At 31.9% G+C, this 20,323-nt stretch overlaps 2 protein-coding genes across 2 annotated transcripts in view; one reads left to right on the forward strand and one right to left on the reverse strand.

Annotated features, from left to right (window-relative positions):
- The window catches only part of LOC128988436 (potassium voltage-gated channel subfamily H member 2-like), a 322,627-nt gene that overhangs the window by 112,164 nt on the left and 190,140 nt on the right, over positions 1-20,323 (forward strand). The gene's annotated exons all lie outside the window — the stretch shown is intronic.
- Positions 14,380-16,300, reverse strand: LOC128988534 (uncharacterized). Its single transcript, XM_054409910.1, has 2 exons — positions 16,108-16,300; positions 14,380-15,489 (listed from the first exon to the last, which is right to left on the reverse strand). Exons 1-2 carry the CDS (start codon positions 16,280-16,282, stop codon positions 14,450-14,452), a joined length of 1,215 nt encoding a protein of 404 aa, XP_054265885.1. The 5' UTR covers positions 16,283-16,300; the 3' UTR covers positions 14,380-14,449.

Genomic DNA, 20,323 nt, shown 5'->3' on the forward strand with positions numbered 1-20,323 from the left:
TTAGAGAAAACCTTAGATATAAATTCCGACGCGGTAAAAGGATGGAGAAATTCTTCGAGGTTGGGAACCTCCTTTTAGAATTCTTTATGCTAGATAAACGAAAACTAATTATTTTAACTTAAGTATTTTCCATCACTTATTAAAATAAATTTCAGATAATTTTTAAGCACCAAAATAAAATTGAAAATTAAACTAACAGATATGTTGTTTAAATCCTAAAAGTATAAAATAGAAAATATGGTTTATGGACGTTTATTTTATCTTAGTCAATGTACCCAGTTAATATGAGCATACCCAGATTATGTTTATATAACACAACTACGCTACATAATTCAGAATTTAACATCATGGTAATTTTTTAAGTTATAAAAGTCATGGTTCAATTTTAAAAATTTGAATTCGTACATCTCAATCCGTAAATACACGCTGGAAGATTAACAATGGATAATCTTCATTCGAATATAATGTCTGTTAATTTATAAAACGAAAATTGTATGATTGATTCCTATACAAACTGTTAAATTATAATTAATCCATGTTACCTTAAATTCTGGTAACTTAATTGAACTAAATCATTAGGTACCCTATTAAAATGACCAATAATTTAGGTTTTCCTTAAAACCACAAAACACCATTATGAGCAATAAATAAATAATAAGTAATTTAGTTACATATTATTTTTAGAATCAGGAAAACCTAACCAACTTAATATGAAAGTTTCAGTTATAACTATAACGCTGTAATAGTTATAACATGATAACGACAGTGATGCAAAGTATAGTCGAGATATTTTACTAAGTCGCTAAGCTGTTTTGGCTTGTTAAACATAATATGGACTAAAAATAGTTCATGATCAGATATCCGTGTAACATTCCCATACAGGACCTTGGTCCTCAGAGATTTATTTTTATGTCATCCTCTTCATGGAAAAAGTTTACCCATACATCCTCAGCTTAAACATTTGACTGGGACATTATCATACACAAATCCTACATCAATACAAATACATTTTGGACACAAATTGCGAGTTGATAAAATAAAAACGTTTTTAGCACACTTAGTTATAGGATTGGCTCCCCCCTCCATTTTAATTTAAAATAAGCTATTAAATATAATTAAACTATGATTTAATTTCAAAACTAACAAAAAGGTAATGCAGGTGTTACAAGATATTACTAGAAGTTAGTTTAATTCAGTTCCTCGTATCAAAGTTTGTTGCGCGGAAGTTGTAATCCTATTCACTCCGTTGTAGGACCAGAACTTTGCACCGAAGGTCACAACTATGTTAGATGACAGAATGGTAAGTAGACGCCACGTGAATAGAAATTCTTTAGTACATGATCTCGGAAGCAAAGGTAGTTTTCCAAATGACTTGACTTTCTAGGACAGACTGGCTTACGAATGAATCAGTTGTAATGTTAGGAACCGTAAATGTAGGAGTTTTCTTGGGACTGTATAACTGTATGTCTAGTTAGCTTTCTAATTCACACAATTTAGTCTTCTATGTAATTATGCGAGTCAGAGGTTATGTTTTAAAGAAGCTTAAGAACTTTGTTAGGTAATGATCTTGTTTTAAATATTATTAATTAAACTCCCATAAACCTATGTACAAGAATGGTTGTTGTATTACAAACCTTAAATAATTTTCTATTTTATTTTATTGTCATAACTTTGGTAAGGTTTATTAGTATTTGTATCGCAACGGATGGAATTCTTGGAAAAGAACTGTAAACTTGTTAAAAGTAGAATCTCTTTTTCCTACAGTGATTTAAAATCTAAACATATTTTCTCCTCAAACTGCATGACTCCCTGTACTATCTGAGTGCTGCAGGCATGAGTGGCGGAGGTGAGAAATGAGGATGCGTTTATATGTAAATTGAGTTGCATCTATTTACTTGCACGGGGTAAACCCTTCGATCGATCCAAGCTGTTTTGTTCTTTGAAATCGTAACGGTGTTACGAAATCGTTGCGTATTTTTTATGTTCAATTTATCTATGAAGTTTCGGTTATAAACAAATGTAAAAGTGATAAAAAATTTTAACTGGTGGGAGACGTTATCACTAGCTACAATACAAATCATTAGTTACACCATTACGTGTTAAATGTTCTTTCTTAGACAGTTATCATCCTTATTCGCTGAGATTAACATTGCTCATGCATGGTAAACATCTGTTCTGAGACACCTAGTAGATATCTGTCGCTAGTCGGGACAATATAATCTCTTTGTATACAATTTTTTAAACTTGAGCAAATAAAACGTCATGTTTAAAAACCACATACTTTTCCTCTAGCATAATCGATAAAGATTAAAGTGCAAAATATTATTATATATTTCAACACTAGGGCGTAAAGTTGCTCTTTTTGATCAGAGCTACAGTTTCACAAAAAATTGAATAAGGTTTAAAAAGACCTTTTTGCCAGTGTGATGAACTATATTTTTTGTTACATTGCATAATTACTTAGCAAACTAACAAAAAAAACGAAAATACTTTTCATCTAAAGATAACCTCTCAAAATGACTTGGTTTTCAATTCTGCTAATATAGATTTTTAGTAAGTGATTCATTATTGTTCATTTGTTATTCATTATTCATCATTGTTACTGTACATTATACCATTGATACGTCAAACTATTGACAAGGATGCAACAATAAGCTCAAATCGAATCCAGCAAATCATTCGATAAATTATTTCGATTCGTGAAATTGCTTACAATCGAAATTTACAACCGTTCACAACAGCCGACTTTTACCCCCTAGGGACTAAAAAGACTTTTGACTTCCTAGGGAGTAAACAATTGCTACATTAGACCCGCAACGCTTGTATTATATGATTCTATTTGAAACCAGAAATAGAATAATTTTCGACCCCGCCCTTGCATTTGATAAATGATTCGTCAGGAAACTAAGTCAGAACTCCTTTCTGCTTGTTATCATAAAGCATTAACTATAAAGCCAATACTTCTTTTAGAGTTATTCTGAAATATTTTGTAATACACAGGGTGGCTGGTCATCAGTGTTACAAAACTGTTTTGCTGTAAGTACAAAGTAAATGAAGTGTGATGATGTATATAAGAGGTTCCAAGCCTAAATAACTCCATTGTAAATAGTTTCAAGGATTTAAATTAAAGCATATGATAAAAATCTTTAAAAAACACTGGTGCATTGAATTTATTTGGACCCTGTATACAAGAGTAGTAAAATATGTTGAAAATGCAACATTTTATAAGCTGTTCAACCATTTGCTACACTGTTGAGGTTTAGATATGCGTTTGTTTGTTTTATTGGTTTTAACACTAGAAAACAGGAAACTTTTTTTCTGTTTTACCGTTCAAACTGAAAAAATACAAGTTTTATGGTTGTTATATGGTTGGGTAGCTTTTTGCTACCTTCTTGCAAACAGAGTGTAGACAAATGCAATAGACCGATGATTTTTTTATCATAGACCTTAGCCTAATTTAAATCTTTGGAACTAATTACAATGGAGTTTTTACTATTGACCCTCTATTATTCCTATTCAAAATTTAATGTAGAACATGGAAATGACATAATCTACTCAAATTTATTTAGAGATAGTTAAGCAATTGCTGTATTCAATTTAAAAACGTGGTTATTTTTTAAAAACTAAAAATTAATTCTTTGAAAAGCTAATTCTTAGATTGGGAACCCCTTATATGCATCATCACACTCCATTTACTTTGTACTTACACCAAAAATGTTTTGCAACACCGATGACCAGCCACCCTGTATATATAATTAATATAAGTGTATTTATAGTTAATTCTCTTATTAAAGAACGGGTTTACTTGAAAACCTAAAATAAACAAAGTTTTACACATGCAGTACAGCAGTGTTAATAATACTACCTGGCGTATAAGAGCATAAGATTATTAAAGAAAGTCCTTTATAGAAGTAACTATGGATTATATATTTGTTTTAAAGTCAAAAATACAATAAATGCATATTAAAATAAGTTTGAAAATAAACTTATGTAACATTTACTCCCTATTATCAGGCATTTTTGGAAGTTGAATTTGTCCATTTTTTTTATTCTACAAACCTTTTACAAAATAATATGAAGAAACTGTTTAAAGCATCTTCTGACAAAACCACTAGTTCTGACGTTGGACCCAACCATTGATTTACAGTAATAACTCTTCAAGCAACCAATACTTGTATTTTAATCGAGTATACATCACCGTAGTTTTGAATTATTATTTTTCAATAAATTAAGTATACCACTTTTAGCAGTTCGTTGCATCTGGTTGAGACTTCACATGTTTAGCAATGATATTTTTTCTATTTCAATTAGGGATAATATTTTATGATGTAGGTGAGAGAATTTAATGTTTTCTACAAAATATATAACCCTACAAACAGTAAGGATCCCCTTTACAAAAAATAACATGGAAAAGATAGGTGTAATATAAATGTATCCTTTTTCTCCCTTTGAATGGATAAATATTGTATAAGCAGCTATTACCAAATATTTATGTCCTTCATGATAAAGATAATAATTACTGAAAAATAGTATTATTAATTCCCACGTTAACGGAGATTCACAAATGGTCGTGTTAAATTTTGAAAATGTTAGGAGTATAGAAATACTCTTAATGGGAAACCAAGTTTAGAAACAATAGTTTAGAAAAGGGAATAGCATGGAATTTAAACAGAACTTCATACTTTTATTTCTTAAAATATATGATTAAATGCAGCTTAAACCAACGTGTTATGCTCTTACGACTCACATTTAATAAAGATTCTAAGGTTCTAATAATTTACTTTTACTTGTTGTATAACTTTTATCACTTATTATTGTATCACTTATTGGCTTAATGCACTCGTACCTAATGTATCATTTACACCAAATTGAACTACTATTGTCATAATGTGGGGAGTTTGGTGATTCCAAGTTTGGCATGATACAAAGAGTTCTGCGAAGAGTATAGGAACACTGTCTGCATCGATCCGTTGTAATAAGCTAGGTTCTGATTTTCTGACACTCCCCGTCCGACACGCAATCCTGGACTTACAACTTACAAAGAATAATATAACTCCAAGTGCAGCAAACAACAATGACAAATGTTACATGAACCTAATAGCTATACTAATACTTCATTCTGTGAAGTTGCGTTTAGGCTAACTTCTTGCTATCTTTATTCGTATGGTAAGGAGGCTGTTGTCATGACCAATTCTCGGACTCCCCTTATGAGCCGCGTCAAATATGTATTTATACTGAGTATAAAACAAGACGATTCGCCCATCCTTTGACTTGGAATCCTCAGTTGCAAAGTGAACTACTCTTACAATCGTGCGGTTATTTTAATTTAAAAATTACTTTTGCCTTTAGGCCAGTGGGGTAAATATCTTGGTTGGTTTTATAAAACTGACTTGTAGTCGAAGATGATGGCAGATTTAGTTCTATGAAATGTAATACAGTTGCATTTCTTCACATTAAGTGACATGTTGTTTATCTGGCACCAATTCACAATAGCCTGGAGACTCTCCTGAAGCAACAGACGTTCAGCCAGTGAGGTAATTTTTCCATACACTTTCAAGACATCTGCAAAAAGCAGACAGTCAGACCTAATAACCTCAACAATATCATTCACAAAGGTGTTAAAAAGATACGGTCCCAAATGCGAGCCCTGGGGTACACCCAACTTAGCTTCAAATTCAGTTGACAAGTGTCCAAAGAATCTAACTCTCAACTTACGGTTGGAAAGATAGGATCCGAACCAATCTATTTCACACCCAGGTTTAAAATTCAAATTTAGCCGAGCTGAAACCCGGCTAAATTTGTTTTGAATATTTATTAATATTAGTCTATAAGCTAGTTGACTTTAAATTGCAATTTAAGCTGTCTAACTAATGTTGACTACGATTTTTTAACAATACTAAGGCCTGTGCAGGTACTTTCCACTAGGAATTTGGACAGCCGCCATTTTGTAACGAAGGAACCTTTTGAGACGCGTTTTTCAGCAATAACCTCCACTTGACTAACCCTTTAAAATAATGTGCATATCATCCTATGCTTACATTAAAGACTTATGTACCTACTCCTCATGGGCCGTCCCCTGGTGGAGGTCAAAAATGTTAATGCTTGCAAAAAGTAGTTTTCATACATATAAGTTGATGTCAAAGGTTTGAATTTTCTAAGGGATTTTGTTTAAAAGATATTAGTAGTCCAGTCAATGAATGATCCAAAAGTAGGTGTAGAGTGCGTGAGCAGGTAACTAAGCGATTCCTTCAGAAACTTGTTCAGGGGGCTTAGGGTGTTAACATACCAAAAGTCCTGACTCCTAGGTGGTGAGCCAGGGGGTGGAGGGGGAAAAAGGGGGGGAAAAAGGTACGCATTTTGGGTTTTTTGATTATATCTCGAAAACTATCAACTTTTTGTATACTATAGTAAATTATAAAATTGAAGAAGATTAAATTTTCTACAAGAAAAGTATATAATGTGTTTATTTTGGTTCAACAGATTACGAGTTATAACTTATTTAATTGATATCTTATTAAAATACTCCTTCCATAAGAAATACATGTAAATTAGTATGCGAAATGGGGCGAATCCTATCCGCCCAAAGGAAATATAACTGATATTCTGGAAATCTTGACAAAATTTCCAGTAATTTGACACTTAAATCATGAAATTTTGTCAAAAATTAAAGCGAGGGTGAGCGTTTAAAAATGGGATGATTTAAGGTTTTTTTTTATATTTCCAATAAAAAACCACCAAAACTTGACATTTTGTTACCTCGCCCTCGCCTTAATTTTGGATCAATTTTAATGATTTTAATGATAGTATACAAAAAGTTGATAGTTTTCGAGATATAATCAAAAAACCCAAAATGCGTACCTTTCCCCCCCCCCCTTTTTCCCCCCTCCACCCACTGGCTCACCACCTAGGAGTCAGGACTTTTGGTATGTTAACACCCTAAGCCCCCTGAACAAGTTTCTGAAGGAATCGCTTAGTTACCTGCTCACGCACTCTACACCTCATTCCTTGACTGGACTATAGGCCGTTTCCACACTTTTTGTCACCTTGTATAATCACACAAGCTAATTCATTATTTTAACCATATAAATATTAAATTATAATTTAATTGATGGTCCTAACTCTTCTTGTTTGACTAACAGCAATTGGAATAAATTATTTAGGAACAAATGTTAACTAATTAGGTTAATTATACAATGATAAAAATTCTAAAAATCACAATTTAAACGGTTTTAGTGTTAGTATTACGACTTTGTTATTGAATATAAGTTCGTCACACGTTTGTCGAATGTCTTTTTGGGCCTTATGCAGGCAATTTTGTTTAATAAAAACGTATCATTTACACTAGACGTTCAGAACATGATATTAGGATTAATATTGTTTAGAAGTTACATTAATTTAATATTTTACAAGGTTCGTATCATCAAAACTAATAAAATAGATTATCGATGATATTGATTGACACAGTATGATAATGGATGGTGCCGAAAGGGGTGAAAGCGGAATGAGAACTTGGAATGAGTCATGAGAGCGGCATGGGGGAAATTGCACCCTCGGCAACAAAACTTAATGAACCCGGGAGAAAAAGTTGATCAAAATGTCCAATTAAGAGCAATGGAAACTTTCTGACCCACATGTTCGTTTAATTGTTCAGAATATTTACCGTTATTCTGTAAATGTAATGTTTGCTTAACTACTTAAAAACACACTAGGCATTTTTGTTTCGTTTCATTACGCCTCTGAATCAATGTGTAATATATACAGTTGAAATTCTCTTTAGAATGGGAACAATATAAAATAATGTAAAACATGAATTGGTTACTTTAAAAAAGGCAAGGAAGGATTTAGTGTTTTAATATTTAAAATATTAAATATTTAGTATCCAAAAGAGATCTTACTTGTCACTTAATTGATTGATTTTTATAAAGAGTTGGATTTCTTTGCTTCATCTGGAGTCAAATTAATCAACAAAATACCACAGACTACTTTCGTCATATAACTACACATAAAACACAAACCTTAAACAGAATTAACGAAAGTGATAAAATATTATATCCAATTATCCCATCGGTGGCGTTATTAAATTGTCCTAAAAGGACTCGGGGACTGTAAATATACAGGGTGTTCATAAATAAGTGGCACAAACTTCAGGGGCTGATAGTACCAATCAATTTAAACAAATGGTTAATATAAACATAGGACGAACCGTTTTGTATTTTTTTTTAACAATTTATATCCCAAGAATTATTTAAGCTACAGAAAAAAAACGTTGCACATAAATTTTTTGTGTCAGGAGGCAATAAAAAAATTATTATGCAAGTTTCTTTAAAACTAACAAAATGGTGGCCATTTAAAATCCTTAAACTTAAATTCTAAAGTAAAGAATGGCTGGTATTATGAAAAAATGACACTTTTAATTAGCATTTTAATTTTTCTATAAAAAATACAAAGTTCAAAAAGATCGAATAAAGAATAGTTGGATTTGTTGTTGTAAAATGAGGCAAACTTGACTAGCTTAGCCTTATTCTACCCCATTTTACAACAAAAAATTTTAATATTTCAGCTATTTTGTATTTTGATCTTTTTGAACTTGGTACCGTTTGATAGGGAATTAAACATGCTAAATTAAATTTGTCTTGTCATGTTTTCATAAAGCCAGGTATTATTTAGTAATTTAAGTTTAAAGATTTTAAATGGCCACCATTTTGTTACTTTAAAAGAAAATTATATATTTTTTCATTGCCTCTTGACATAATAAATTTGTGTGCAAAGTTTGGTATCCGTAGCTTGAATGATCCTTGAGATATAAATTGTTTTGTAAAAAACGAAATGGCTGCTAGCGGCTAAACGAAACTTTTTTCGACCTATGTTTATGGGACCTTTTTTTTGTTTATATTGATTAATACTATCAGTCCCTGAAGTTTGTGACACCCCTTTATGAACACCCTATATATCTAATAACTATAATAATATTTTTAGAATGACATTAGACTATTTTATTAGGCGGATTATTAGGTGTTATTGGTGGATCAACTCACTTCTAAATTTTTGCTTAGGTGGTATAATTTTAAGTTCAAATGAAATCTGGAATTTGTTAAGGAGCATAATAACTAAGCTTATTTGCTACTGATTTTCTAGCTGCAACTTTAGGCATCAATTGTAAGCTAACTGAATAATTTTATAAAATAAAAAAAAATATTTTTTTATTTTCCAATTGGTTGAGATTATCAATGGTTACGTTTTTCATATATTTATTACAAAAAACCATTGATAAAAACATTATTCAATTGATGAATGTGCTCTTAGGTGACTTTCAATACTTTGTATTCCTTGATATTAAATCCAAACTTTTCTTTGTAATGAAAAGTTCATTGAACGATTAAACGACAAAGAAGTTAATGATCTGCACTCATCCTAGAAATAATTATCACAATTGTAAGCCCCAATCTCTTCAATGTTGAAATCAAAAGAAATTCTAAGAAACTGTTAATTGAAACTTTTAAAATTAATTTCAATCCGGATGAAGTCAATATAAAATTTTAAATTGCTATTTAGTATCAAAAGAATTACTTGTGTAATCGGTTCGACCCATTGGAGCAGTTTGTTATCAACTGAAGTAGAGCAGCCTCCTGAATACAAATGATCACTTTATCAGAAGTACAATCCATTGTCTGTACCGTCTAATTGTAGACAATAGACACCACCCCTTGGATCGAGAACTATCTCTTGACACATTTACGCTTAATTGAAGCTAACTCATTATTATTATATCATTATTGTAACAAGATTAGTTGTGGTTGTGTTTTGATATGGAATATACATGTTTTTTTACAGTGCAATTTTACACCGTAATACTCGTTATCAGGTATCCGTATACTTTCGATGCTTGAAATGTATTTCATAATTCTTAAGTAATTGAGTTTGCATTGTTTTGTTATATAAAAATCATAACGACGTAAAAAATAAAACTTATGTTACGTATAATATACAGGGTGGTAAAAAAGTCCCAGGACAGTTAAATATTTTTAAAAATAATGTAGATAGAGCTAGAATACTTGGTACAAAGTTACAGGGCATAAAACTCTATTTTAACACATATTCAGTGATCCAATAACTCTTCAGGGGGACGGCTCCCAAGGAGTCGGAAGAAAATCTTAAATGGAAGCATAGGTCAATATGCACATCAAATTAAAGGTCTTTTTTAGTAGAATACAATGCCGCAGACCGCACTTCAAAAGGTTGATCCTGCGCAAAATGGCAGATGTTCAAAGATTTCTTGAATCCACCATTTTGAATCTTTGAACGACTGCCATTTTTTACTCAGGCAATCTTTTGAGCTTGAATTTACGGCATCGTAATCTACTAGTGAAGACCTTTAATTTGATGTGCATATCGACCTATGCTTACGTTAACAATTTTCTTCCGATTCCTAGGGCTGTGCCCCCTGAGGAGTATGCGTATAAGCAATGTAAATTAAATGAATCTTTGAACAACTGTCATTTTGCGCAGGATCAACCTTTTGAAGTGCGGTTTGCGGCATTGTATTATACTTAAAAATACCTTTCATGTTTCATATTGACCTATGCTTCCATTTAAGATTTTCTTCCGACTCCTTTTGGGCCGTCCCCCTGAAGAGTTATTGGATCACTGAATATGTGTTATAATAGAGTTTTATGCCCTGTAACTTTGTACCAAGTATTGTAGCTTTATCCGCATTATTTCTAAAAATATTTAACTGTCCTGGGACTTTTTTACCACCCTGTATATTTAGTCCGTTTGAGTTTTCGGTCAGACAAAGCGTTTATCTGTCCCATTGCTTTTTATTTCCGCCCGTCCACCGAACATCGCTGTTTTGCTCATGTTTTATGACGAACGTTTTTGTTAACCGAGTGTTGAATATTGATTTTCATCTAGGTTATATATAATGTGTATGCCATATAAAAACATCTTTGTTTTATAAATATAATGGTAACATATTTTAAAATTATATTTTATATTAGGTTTCAAACTCGTTTTTTTTTTTTACTTAACCCTAATCGTATTTTTATTTGATGTATTAAAAATCCAAATAAAATTTAAAAACTAAATTATCCATAGTTTTTTTAGCATAGTTACATTGGGGATTTCGAATCTATTTATTTTAAATCAATAACACTTACTCTTAATATTTAGATTTCACAAAAAAAATGTGTTTTGTACTAAGTAGTTTTTTATTAAGGGATATCAAATCTATCCTTACGTGTATGTATATATTATGTATGTTCTAACGAAATAAAAGTTAGTATTTTAACAAATTTACTTTCTTAATTAGTTTTTATTTATTGTCTGTTTTTTCTGTTGTTTGTTGTTATTATCTGTTATCTGTTGTTGTGCTTCGCAACAAGCACATAATTCAAAATTTTTTATTTAATACAAACATTTTTATCTTTAAATCTGTTGTATAAAATAGTTACACATCCGCCGGCGTTTTTAGAAACAACATTCAATCGTACCACTTCATTTAATAAACGTTTATGTTTTTTAATCTGTTAAGTTCTGGCTTTTTAATCTGATAAGTATTGAAAATCGCAAATTTGGTTTTGATTGATTTTAAATCGTGTGTAAGCTAATATGAGAAAGATTTTAGAATAAATTTTTCATATACCTACTTGGTTTACCTTCCCCTCTTTTATTTAAATATCCGTTTTATTAATTTTTTTTACATCACTATACTACATCTGTTCAAACAACATACAATTATTTCACCAATTGATTTTATTTTTTATCCATACGACAATTCTGTCAGTAAATTGTAACTATTTATCATATTTGGTACTCGGAATGTATACGTCTAAAAGTGTTTGTTAGATTTGGAAATAAAACTCATACTTAACTAAAATGAGATATTGAGGTGAAACAGCGTGGTTTATGCAAGACAGTTTTATCGTTTTGCATGTTTAAATTATGACCTACTTTCAAAGAGGCTGGCTGACTGTAAAGTTGGAAAAGTGTGACTTTATTAACACCAAACCACATTGAGGAAATACATAATAAAAACACCTCGTCATCTAATGTTAGTTTCATTTAAATAGCATATTTTTATTTTACTTTAAAATAAAAAAAATATGTAGCATACTCTTACAGCACTTTTCGTGAAACGGAATCCATCAGCATTTAGCAATTGATATGACTTAACTGGAAGCACAAATAATTATTTTTAAACTTGAAACCTATTTTGGTACATCAGGATTCAACATGTTGTAATAACCCACGATGTAATTACATTACAGTACCAAACAACGATCAAAGTAGAAAAGCACAGCTGTTTTCTACTTATGCGTCTAATAAATTAGAATTATTAATGAATTAGAATGTATTACTGTTATTGATTTCTTCAACAGAAAAATAAAATATAGGTACCTATGTACCGATGCATTGTCGAGACCACGTAAGTTAGCAGTTGGTGACAGCCAATCAAAAGACAAGGGTAGTGCGACGTTGCCACATCGCCTGTTGACAACACAAATTAAAACATACTAAGCATTTTCAAATCAGCTGGTATTATTAGATTTGGCAACACCGCACGGTTCTCATTGGTTCATTCAAAACCATATGGTATAGTACATGGTAATTGTGTTGGAATGTGGTGGCAAAGAAATGTCATTTCTGACAGCAAACGCCTGGTTCACGGATTTGACTGCTTCGATTTTGTATTTGATACGTACGTTAAATAAGAGAACTTCATTGCCAATTTACGTGTATGAATGTGATTTGTCTATTACCAGAGCTTAATTAATTGACTGATAATCTAAATATCTGAGTTTAGTAATTAACTGTAATGATCACTTGAGGTATCAAGTAATAAATATTGGATTTACTGTTAACCATTAATAAATCCATTGTACTTTTGTCTTTACCGATTTTTGTAATTCAGCAATAGTAGGCCTATTTCGCTAACGAATGCCCCTACAGCGAAGAAGCTATTACCGTAATCGGGAAGGAAAGACGTAGACACGGGACCGATTTTCTGTTTCATTTTCACACTATTCGTAAACATTGTTTTATTTTTGTGCATAAAAAGGAAACATATGTTCACAAAAATACAATACACATATTTTTAGGAATGAACCTTATGAGAAGGTGATTGGGGTTAGTTTGAAACAAATACTCAGGGAACCTAATATTGTTTAAAGTGATTAGTTCAAATGATTTTAAATTATCACAGGCCCTCTTTTTTATATCCATAAGTCCTAAATTAAATCATAAATCCTTAAATCATATATCATAAATCATAAATGACTCAGTTTCAATATGAAAATGGCGTCAAAAAGGCCTATGATTACTAAATAATTTAAACCCAACCATTAAAAAAACATTAAGACTGACTCAGACACAGGTACAAAATCTAATTTCACTGACTTGGCATAATAAAGAAAGAAACTAGGCCTAGCCTAATAAACGTATTAATAATTTATTATAGTATACTACATAACTAAATGTTTTATTTATTTTATACCAAATAAATATGGCAAAACAAATCCAAAGCAGGTTTTACATGCGATATAATACTCTTTCAATGTAAAACTGGCACCAGACGTGCTAAAAGGTCAGGGCTTTGATCATTAAATGTTTCTAGGTCGCCCTGTACAGCTGTTCTCTTCATACATCAACGTGTCACATGTGTCACTTCGCTCTCTGATTTTTAATCAGCTTCACCATTCTGGCTTTCATGAAGCCGAGTCAGCACAAAGAACTTTGCTTTGCTGTCAATTATTGATTCTCAGCCCGGTTTTGTGCCAAGTAAACAATAGTTTTCCCCTTTTACAATCTGTCTATGCCTCGTTATATTGAAATTAACCTTAATTTTCCGGGGGATATAAAATCAACTATTTGTTGATTCTTTTATTACTATTATTATGAGATGAAGCGATAGTTTTTTTTGGATTCAATTTTGGAGATTTTATGATAATAAGTTTAATCTTAGATATGGATGCATTTTACGAACTGTTCTTGTATTAGAAACGTAGGTATTAGTTTTGTCTCCGGACCTATGAAATTTGGTTTGAATACAGTATAATGAGACATTTACTTTTATGTTCGTCACCGAGTTGGTTTTAAAATGGTTTTTGCTTTGTTATGCGAATGTTTTATTTGATGCTATTAAATTCTAAACCTCCTGAGTGTTTTCTTTTCTCCTTGAGCGGTTTGTCTGCTGGCTGGGATTTTAAAATTTGTTTCGGTACTATAAAACTTAATTTTATAGAATCCTTGTATTTTAGAGCCCACAATTACCTACGCAAATATTATTTTACCACACTCAGTAGCAAGGTGGTGCTAGACCTACACGAGAAAGTTACGGCTGGGTGAGAACGTGTTAAGATATGAAATAAGAAGGAAATAACGTCGAGTGTCCTAAGTAATGTATTATCCATGAATTATATTGAACTCTTGCCAGACTACTTTGCTTACATGTTCATTTTACTTGCCAAGTGTATTTCATCATGGGATTCATTGCCAGAGTGTTCTTTATTCTATCACAGTCACAGTCACAGTCTGTAGGCTCAGACGATATTCCCGATCCGGTGATTGGTTTCATAGGAACTTCTGACACTTTTTTAACTCCTGGGAAAGATTCGCGTCTTGGCGACCCTAGTAGTTTTTCCATTAGTGATGGTTTTGCTGTATTATCTGAAAGTTTTTTTCGTTCTTTTGGTGAGCATCCATGCGGTGATTCTTTTGTTACTGCACTTATTGGACATGTTTCATCGAATGTTTGAAATGTCATCCCGTCGCGACATCCACAATTATTTTTTAGACTATTCTTGACCTCTTTGGTTACCAAATCATGCCAGTCGCAGAATGCTTTCTTCTTTCCTGGTGGATTAGCATTCCTGCACAAACTAGCATCGCTAGCACGAGGCATTCTCAGAGAATAGTCTTTGAATTGGTTGAATTTTGGGAGAAAATCTATATCCGTATCTTCAACACTTTGGTTATTATTTCTCCAAACAACAGGCTTCTGAAATATATCCTTGTCCTTAAGGATAGTTATTCCAACTGCAACTTCTTCCTCAGCTACTATCGGTTTCAATAAGTTATCACGGTTGATCTCCGAATCTTCTTTTATTTCTACACCGGGTTGGGGACTCGGTTTAAACACGTATCGTCGATCTCGGCCAACACTTTGGAAGGATGTGGTGATTACTGTTCCAAAACATGACAGCCTCACAAAAACTTGCACCTCTCCTTTTTTCACTCCGAATACATTTTTAAGTACACACGAATCCCTATGTATGCACGAAACAGGGAGAATCACTCCTGACTTACAGGATTGTAGTACGGAAAGACTGAAGTGGTCTGGAAGTCGAACTTGCGCGTAGCCCAGAGGTTCACAAATATTTTTTTTCTCTTCTTCATTATCTGTAGCGCATCGGCAAACTTGGATTTTTATTGGAGAGTGATCTAGCCCTTGTATTGTCTCAATCGCCGATTTTGAAAACAGTATCGACTTCCCTGTAACATTTTTAGGCATTTCAATATCACAGATTATTAACATTCGATAAGTAAGGAATTCTAAAACTAGAACTGGCACATATAACAAATTGTCAAACTGGAAATGGCCTAGACTTAAGAGCTTACCATTCTTATAATTATATTAAACAGCTAATTAATATTTTACCTAGCCCGCCATGTTAAACTTCCCTATCCCAAGCGTGATGTATATAACTTCGTTACTTCTCGAGTGATGTAAAGTTGAAAAAAACTCACTCGATGATGTAATGAAACCCATTTAAATAACATTGAGTGCTTAACTTAAAAAATATACCTCTATGGAGCCAACGACGTTCAACGCTAGAAATCAGCTGTGCTTGAATTTTATTTTGTTATGTTGAATTTTCTTAACCTAGCTTTTGTTTGTAAATGAACGTTACTGTTAGAAAATGAGTGAAATGGATAATGAAAAATATTGTTCGTAACCTCCTGTATATTGTCGGGTCAGGTAAAATCTTGTACGTTACACGCTTCCGCTCGTTGCACAACATTCACCTGCGTGATGTAAAAACGCTCTTACTACACTTGTAAGGTAAATAGCTATTACCCTATTCAAAGACTAAATTTTTAAGTAGTTACCACTAGAGTTCTCCCACTTCGTATCGTATATGAGAGGCATTTCTGTACTAGACAAGTCTGGCTTTCCTTTACTACCTCTCACAGAATTGGTGTCCGTCTCTACTGTCTTTCCAGGGTCCATTGCATTGCCCAGCCCAGCATTTCCAACAGTTTCAAAATATTCGTTCTGGCCCATTATGGAATCACTTCCTTCAATCCTCTGAAACAGAGTTTAAAATTATCTATATTAGTTTAAAAACTATATATATATTATGGGTCGTTAAAAATTATATATTTTAGTCAACAGCAAGCATAATTTTGAATATTCAATTTGCTTTTCTAAAATTTTGTGGATGCTTCTTGTGTATCTTAAACGAAATTATTAATAATGTTTTATAATGTATTATCTGATCACACCGTTTATCCTTAATAATAATTGTCTAGTGGATTGTATTACAATGAATATGACTGGTAAGACTGTATGTAAGTAAACGTTTTTGTGTTCTCAACCCATCATTAATTTTTATAACGCATGGGTGTTACCTGGCTACGGAATGCTACCAAGATACTGAATTCATTATCTGCATAGTGATAACATACATTTAAAAATGAAGAACTCGCGTTGATTAATTATAAACACTACAAGCATCGTATGTCCCAAATACTTACTTCCCCCTTCTCTCTTATCTCTAGACAGGGAGTGTCGAGGAACTGGACTTTGGCAACAAGTTCTGACGATTCACTTGATTCTGGAATGAGTCCTAGCTCGCTCGTTGTATTAACCTCCAGTAATTCTATTAGGAACTCGAACAGAAACATCTGTGTCTTTTCCAAATCAGCGAAATCCTCTTGTACACAACGTTTCCTAACTTTTCGAAGGTAGAGACGGTTTGATTCTATCGCTTCAATCATTTCCTGTTCCTTTCTCAGTGTCTGCGACGCCGTATCCTCTTCCTGTTCCTGAGGCTGTTCGTCGTATTGATACATGTACGGATCCATTCCATACATGTCATAATAACCCTGACTAGGATCTTGGTAATAGTCGTAGGACATGATTACTGAAATTTTAACTATAGGGTTAGGAACTAATTGTACAGTAGGATTTGTTAAGTTGATTGCTAAGCAACAATGATCTTTTTTGTGATTTGCCATGCTCATATTAGATCTTTGAAACCAGCCCAAAAATAATATGATTTGTATGCATAAGCCATAATATGTTGTTTTACGATTCACATAATCTGTGTATTATAGTTTATTATCCTTATATATAATCCTGAAAGCGATTTCTACGAAACACTACTCCGTTAGTAATGGACGGATTTTGACAAAGGATGTGTCAAAATAAAATATTTTTTGTGTAGACGCCCCCTTTAAAATATTCCTGTAATAAAAAAATCTCGGGATTCACCAAACAGGCCATCAAAATCCCAACATACTTCTTATGAAGAAAAGATTTTGTTTACTTAAATAGACGAATAATTTGTATTAATTACAGCTGTTCATAGTAAACACATGATACGCACAAGAGCGTTTGTATTCAGAGTGAGTTCGTTTTCAGTTTCGATAAATGGGGTGGAGTGATTGATTACATTATCTTTGAGTTAATTGAAAATTATGACTGTTATTCGTTTTGAAATAACGCCTGTAGTAGTTTGCAATTGATCGAGTTCGAGCAACGGGTGCACTAGTAATATTAAATTATAGCTTATAAATAACAGGAAGGTAAAGAATTTTGTATTTCAACCCTTAAAAATATTACTGCTTACAAAACATAATATTGATATAATTTAATGCACAATTTCAGAATACCGTAAAAAACAATTTTAGTTAATACAGTACAATATGAACATTCTTTCGAATTTTTAGCTATTTTTATAACAGCAAATTGTTACTGGTTAGGTTACACAAGAACATTGTGGTTGAATATTATATGAAGATAAACGATTATATTAATCATGTTTTTAATTAGCAAGATAAGTTTTTGCCATATTTTTTTCGAAAATTCGTAAATATGTAAATTTGTTATATGACTATTTAAGTAAAATATTTAATGAATAACCGACTTTTTAAAATATTTCTAAGATTAGGTTTGGAAATAAATATTCAATTTCACCCATCTTTTAAGAAACAAAAACCATTTTTGGAACAATTTGGGTAGTTCGTGATTCAGCAGCGATCTTCAGGTACGTCCGATCTTAATAATCTTAAATGAACAACAAACTTAAATGAAAGCTGGAATTTCACTGGTGGTTCTTTTACAAATGTGTGTTGACATATATACCGTACCACACCCATAATAGGTTAATGCAGTTAGAACTGGTAAAATACATATTTTATTGAAATAGGCCTGATTATTCTAAAAAAATCAAGTTTAAGGTTTTTGGTCGAGTAATATAGTAAATAAATGAAACCATCACTGCCTGATAACAAATCCGTGCTTGTAGGCTATATATTAATTTTAGACCAAAATTATGAAAATCGGTCACGTTGAAGTGCCAAATTGACTCGGGAAAGAAAACCTAATATTTTTAATATAGAGATTCTGTAATTGTAGATGTATCAACCTATGATTTACCCCAGATTTTAAAACTTAAGGATATAAGAATTATCTTACCAATAGGATTTTTTTGAAAACTGTAAGAAATTTTCTTTTTTCATGTTTTGATTTGTATGGAATGTTTAACTTTCTTGAAATCGCAACAACGCGCGACGGATAAGCTAGTACTAGGCCTACATAAAAATCTAAGTTATACTGATTTTGAAGTACATTAAAAATACTTACTATTTCAAATTTCATAGACAATGTGTATGATTTGCCTGTCTCACAAAAAAGTAGAAATATATATTTTCAGACAATTCGGGGATCAAGAACTTCATAAATAAACAATTAGTACAACGTTATAACTGTATGTATTTTAAAAGCTTATAAATGTTACTCGTCACAAATTAAACATTACTCAAAGTACTCTAATGTATGTATTACGCCTTCATTCATGAATAAATAAATAGAGACTAATGGATAATGTTTCAACTTCTGTAAATATTTACCAAGTCAATTTACTCTCAGAATGTCATCTTTATGTTCTCTCTAACCTTAACTTTGGTTTTAGAATACTGGTTTACTATAATGGTTAATATGATGGTATAATGGTTAATGGTTTTGGGAAAGGATTTTCCAAATTGCAACATTTGTCTTTTTAGACACTGAATTCATACAAATTTACATTAGTTAATGAATTCTTTCTTCAACAAAATATTACAGAAATTATTTTACTTTAAGAGCTTGAAACTTATCACACTTCTAGAAGATTAGCATTATTCCACCCATTCTGCGCAAGTCTACCTGCGTGCATGTTTCTGAGTCAAACTGATGTTGAAACTAAGACTTGAGTGTTATTTTTCTTTGTCAAAATAAATCAAAATTTGGCATAATATCAATGTCAGTTAAGCTATACAATATATTGTTTCCAAGACAAAAGTCCATGTACATTTTCTAATCTCATATTTTGTTATATTTCGGTTGTTGTATTTATTAATCATATTCCTGTAGTGATATACTAGGTCATAATCATTACTTAAACTCCATAGTCATATATTCTACAATTAGCTAAACAAAATTATAAAGTAAACCCCCTTAATCACACCCCAATGCAGTGAAACCCAGATGGATGGAAACCTTATTTAAAATTATACATCAGTTGAAAAATATTTTCAGGTAACATAAATTGTCCACCTTCGGCTTGGACAGAAGATGTAATGGACCAGACAACGGTACAGATTTTATCCTGTTATGGAGATAAAATAGAAAATTACTGTTGATAATTTCAAGATATATATACTTTTTTTTGTATAGAGTGTATGCATTTAAGATGACAGCATTATAAACGATGTAATTCGACTTTTGTATATAATTTAAACTGTAATGCCTTTTAAATTCCAACCATTCGTTTACCTGAAGCGCCCTCGCCTCCTTTGTTTTGGTTAAGCAAGGATTATATTATTATAATACAGGGTGATTGGTTCTCAGTGTGAACCAAAATTTTTGGTGTAAGTACAAAGTAAATGCAGTATGATGGTGCTTATAAAATGTCCCAAGTCCAAAAACTAGCTTCCCAAAGAATTATTTTATGTTTTTAAACTTAATACAGCTATTTCTCAATTACCTGTAAATGGGTTTGAGTAGATAATGTCATTTTCGTGTTCTACATTAAATTTAGAATAAGAATGATACAAAATG

The sequence above is a fragment of the Macrosteles quadrilineatus genome, unplaced genomic scaffold (genome assembly GCF_028750875.1).
Source record: "Macrosteles quadrilineatus isolate MER2022 unplaced genomic scaffold, UCM_ALF_1.0 Scaffold_3__2_contigs__length_128488019, whole genome shotgun sequence".
Taxonomy (NCBI): Eukaryota; Metazoa; Arthropoda; class Insecta; order Hemiptera; family Cicadellidae; genus Macrosteles; species Macrosteles quadrilineatus.

What these genes read in the sequence shown, in the direction of transcription:
- LOC128988534 (XM_054409910.1), bottom strand. Translation starts at nt 16,282, where the DNA reads ATGGGCCAGAACGAATATTTTGAAACTGTTGGAAATGCTGGGCTGGGC. An exon ending in GAAGTGGGAGAACTCTAGTG is followed by an intron (nt 15,490 to 16,107) that starts GTAACTACTTAA and finishes AAAATGTTACAG; the next exon opens with GGAAGTCGATACTGTTTTCA.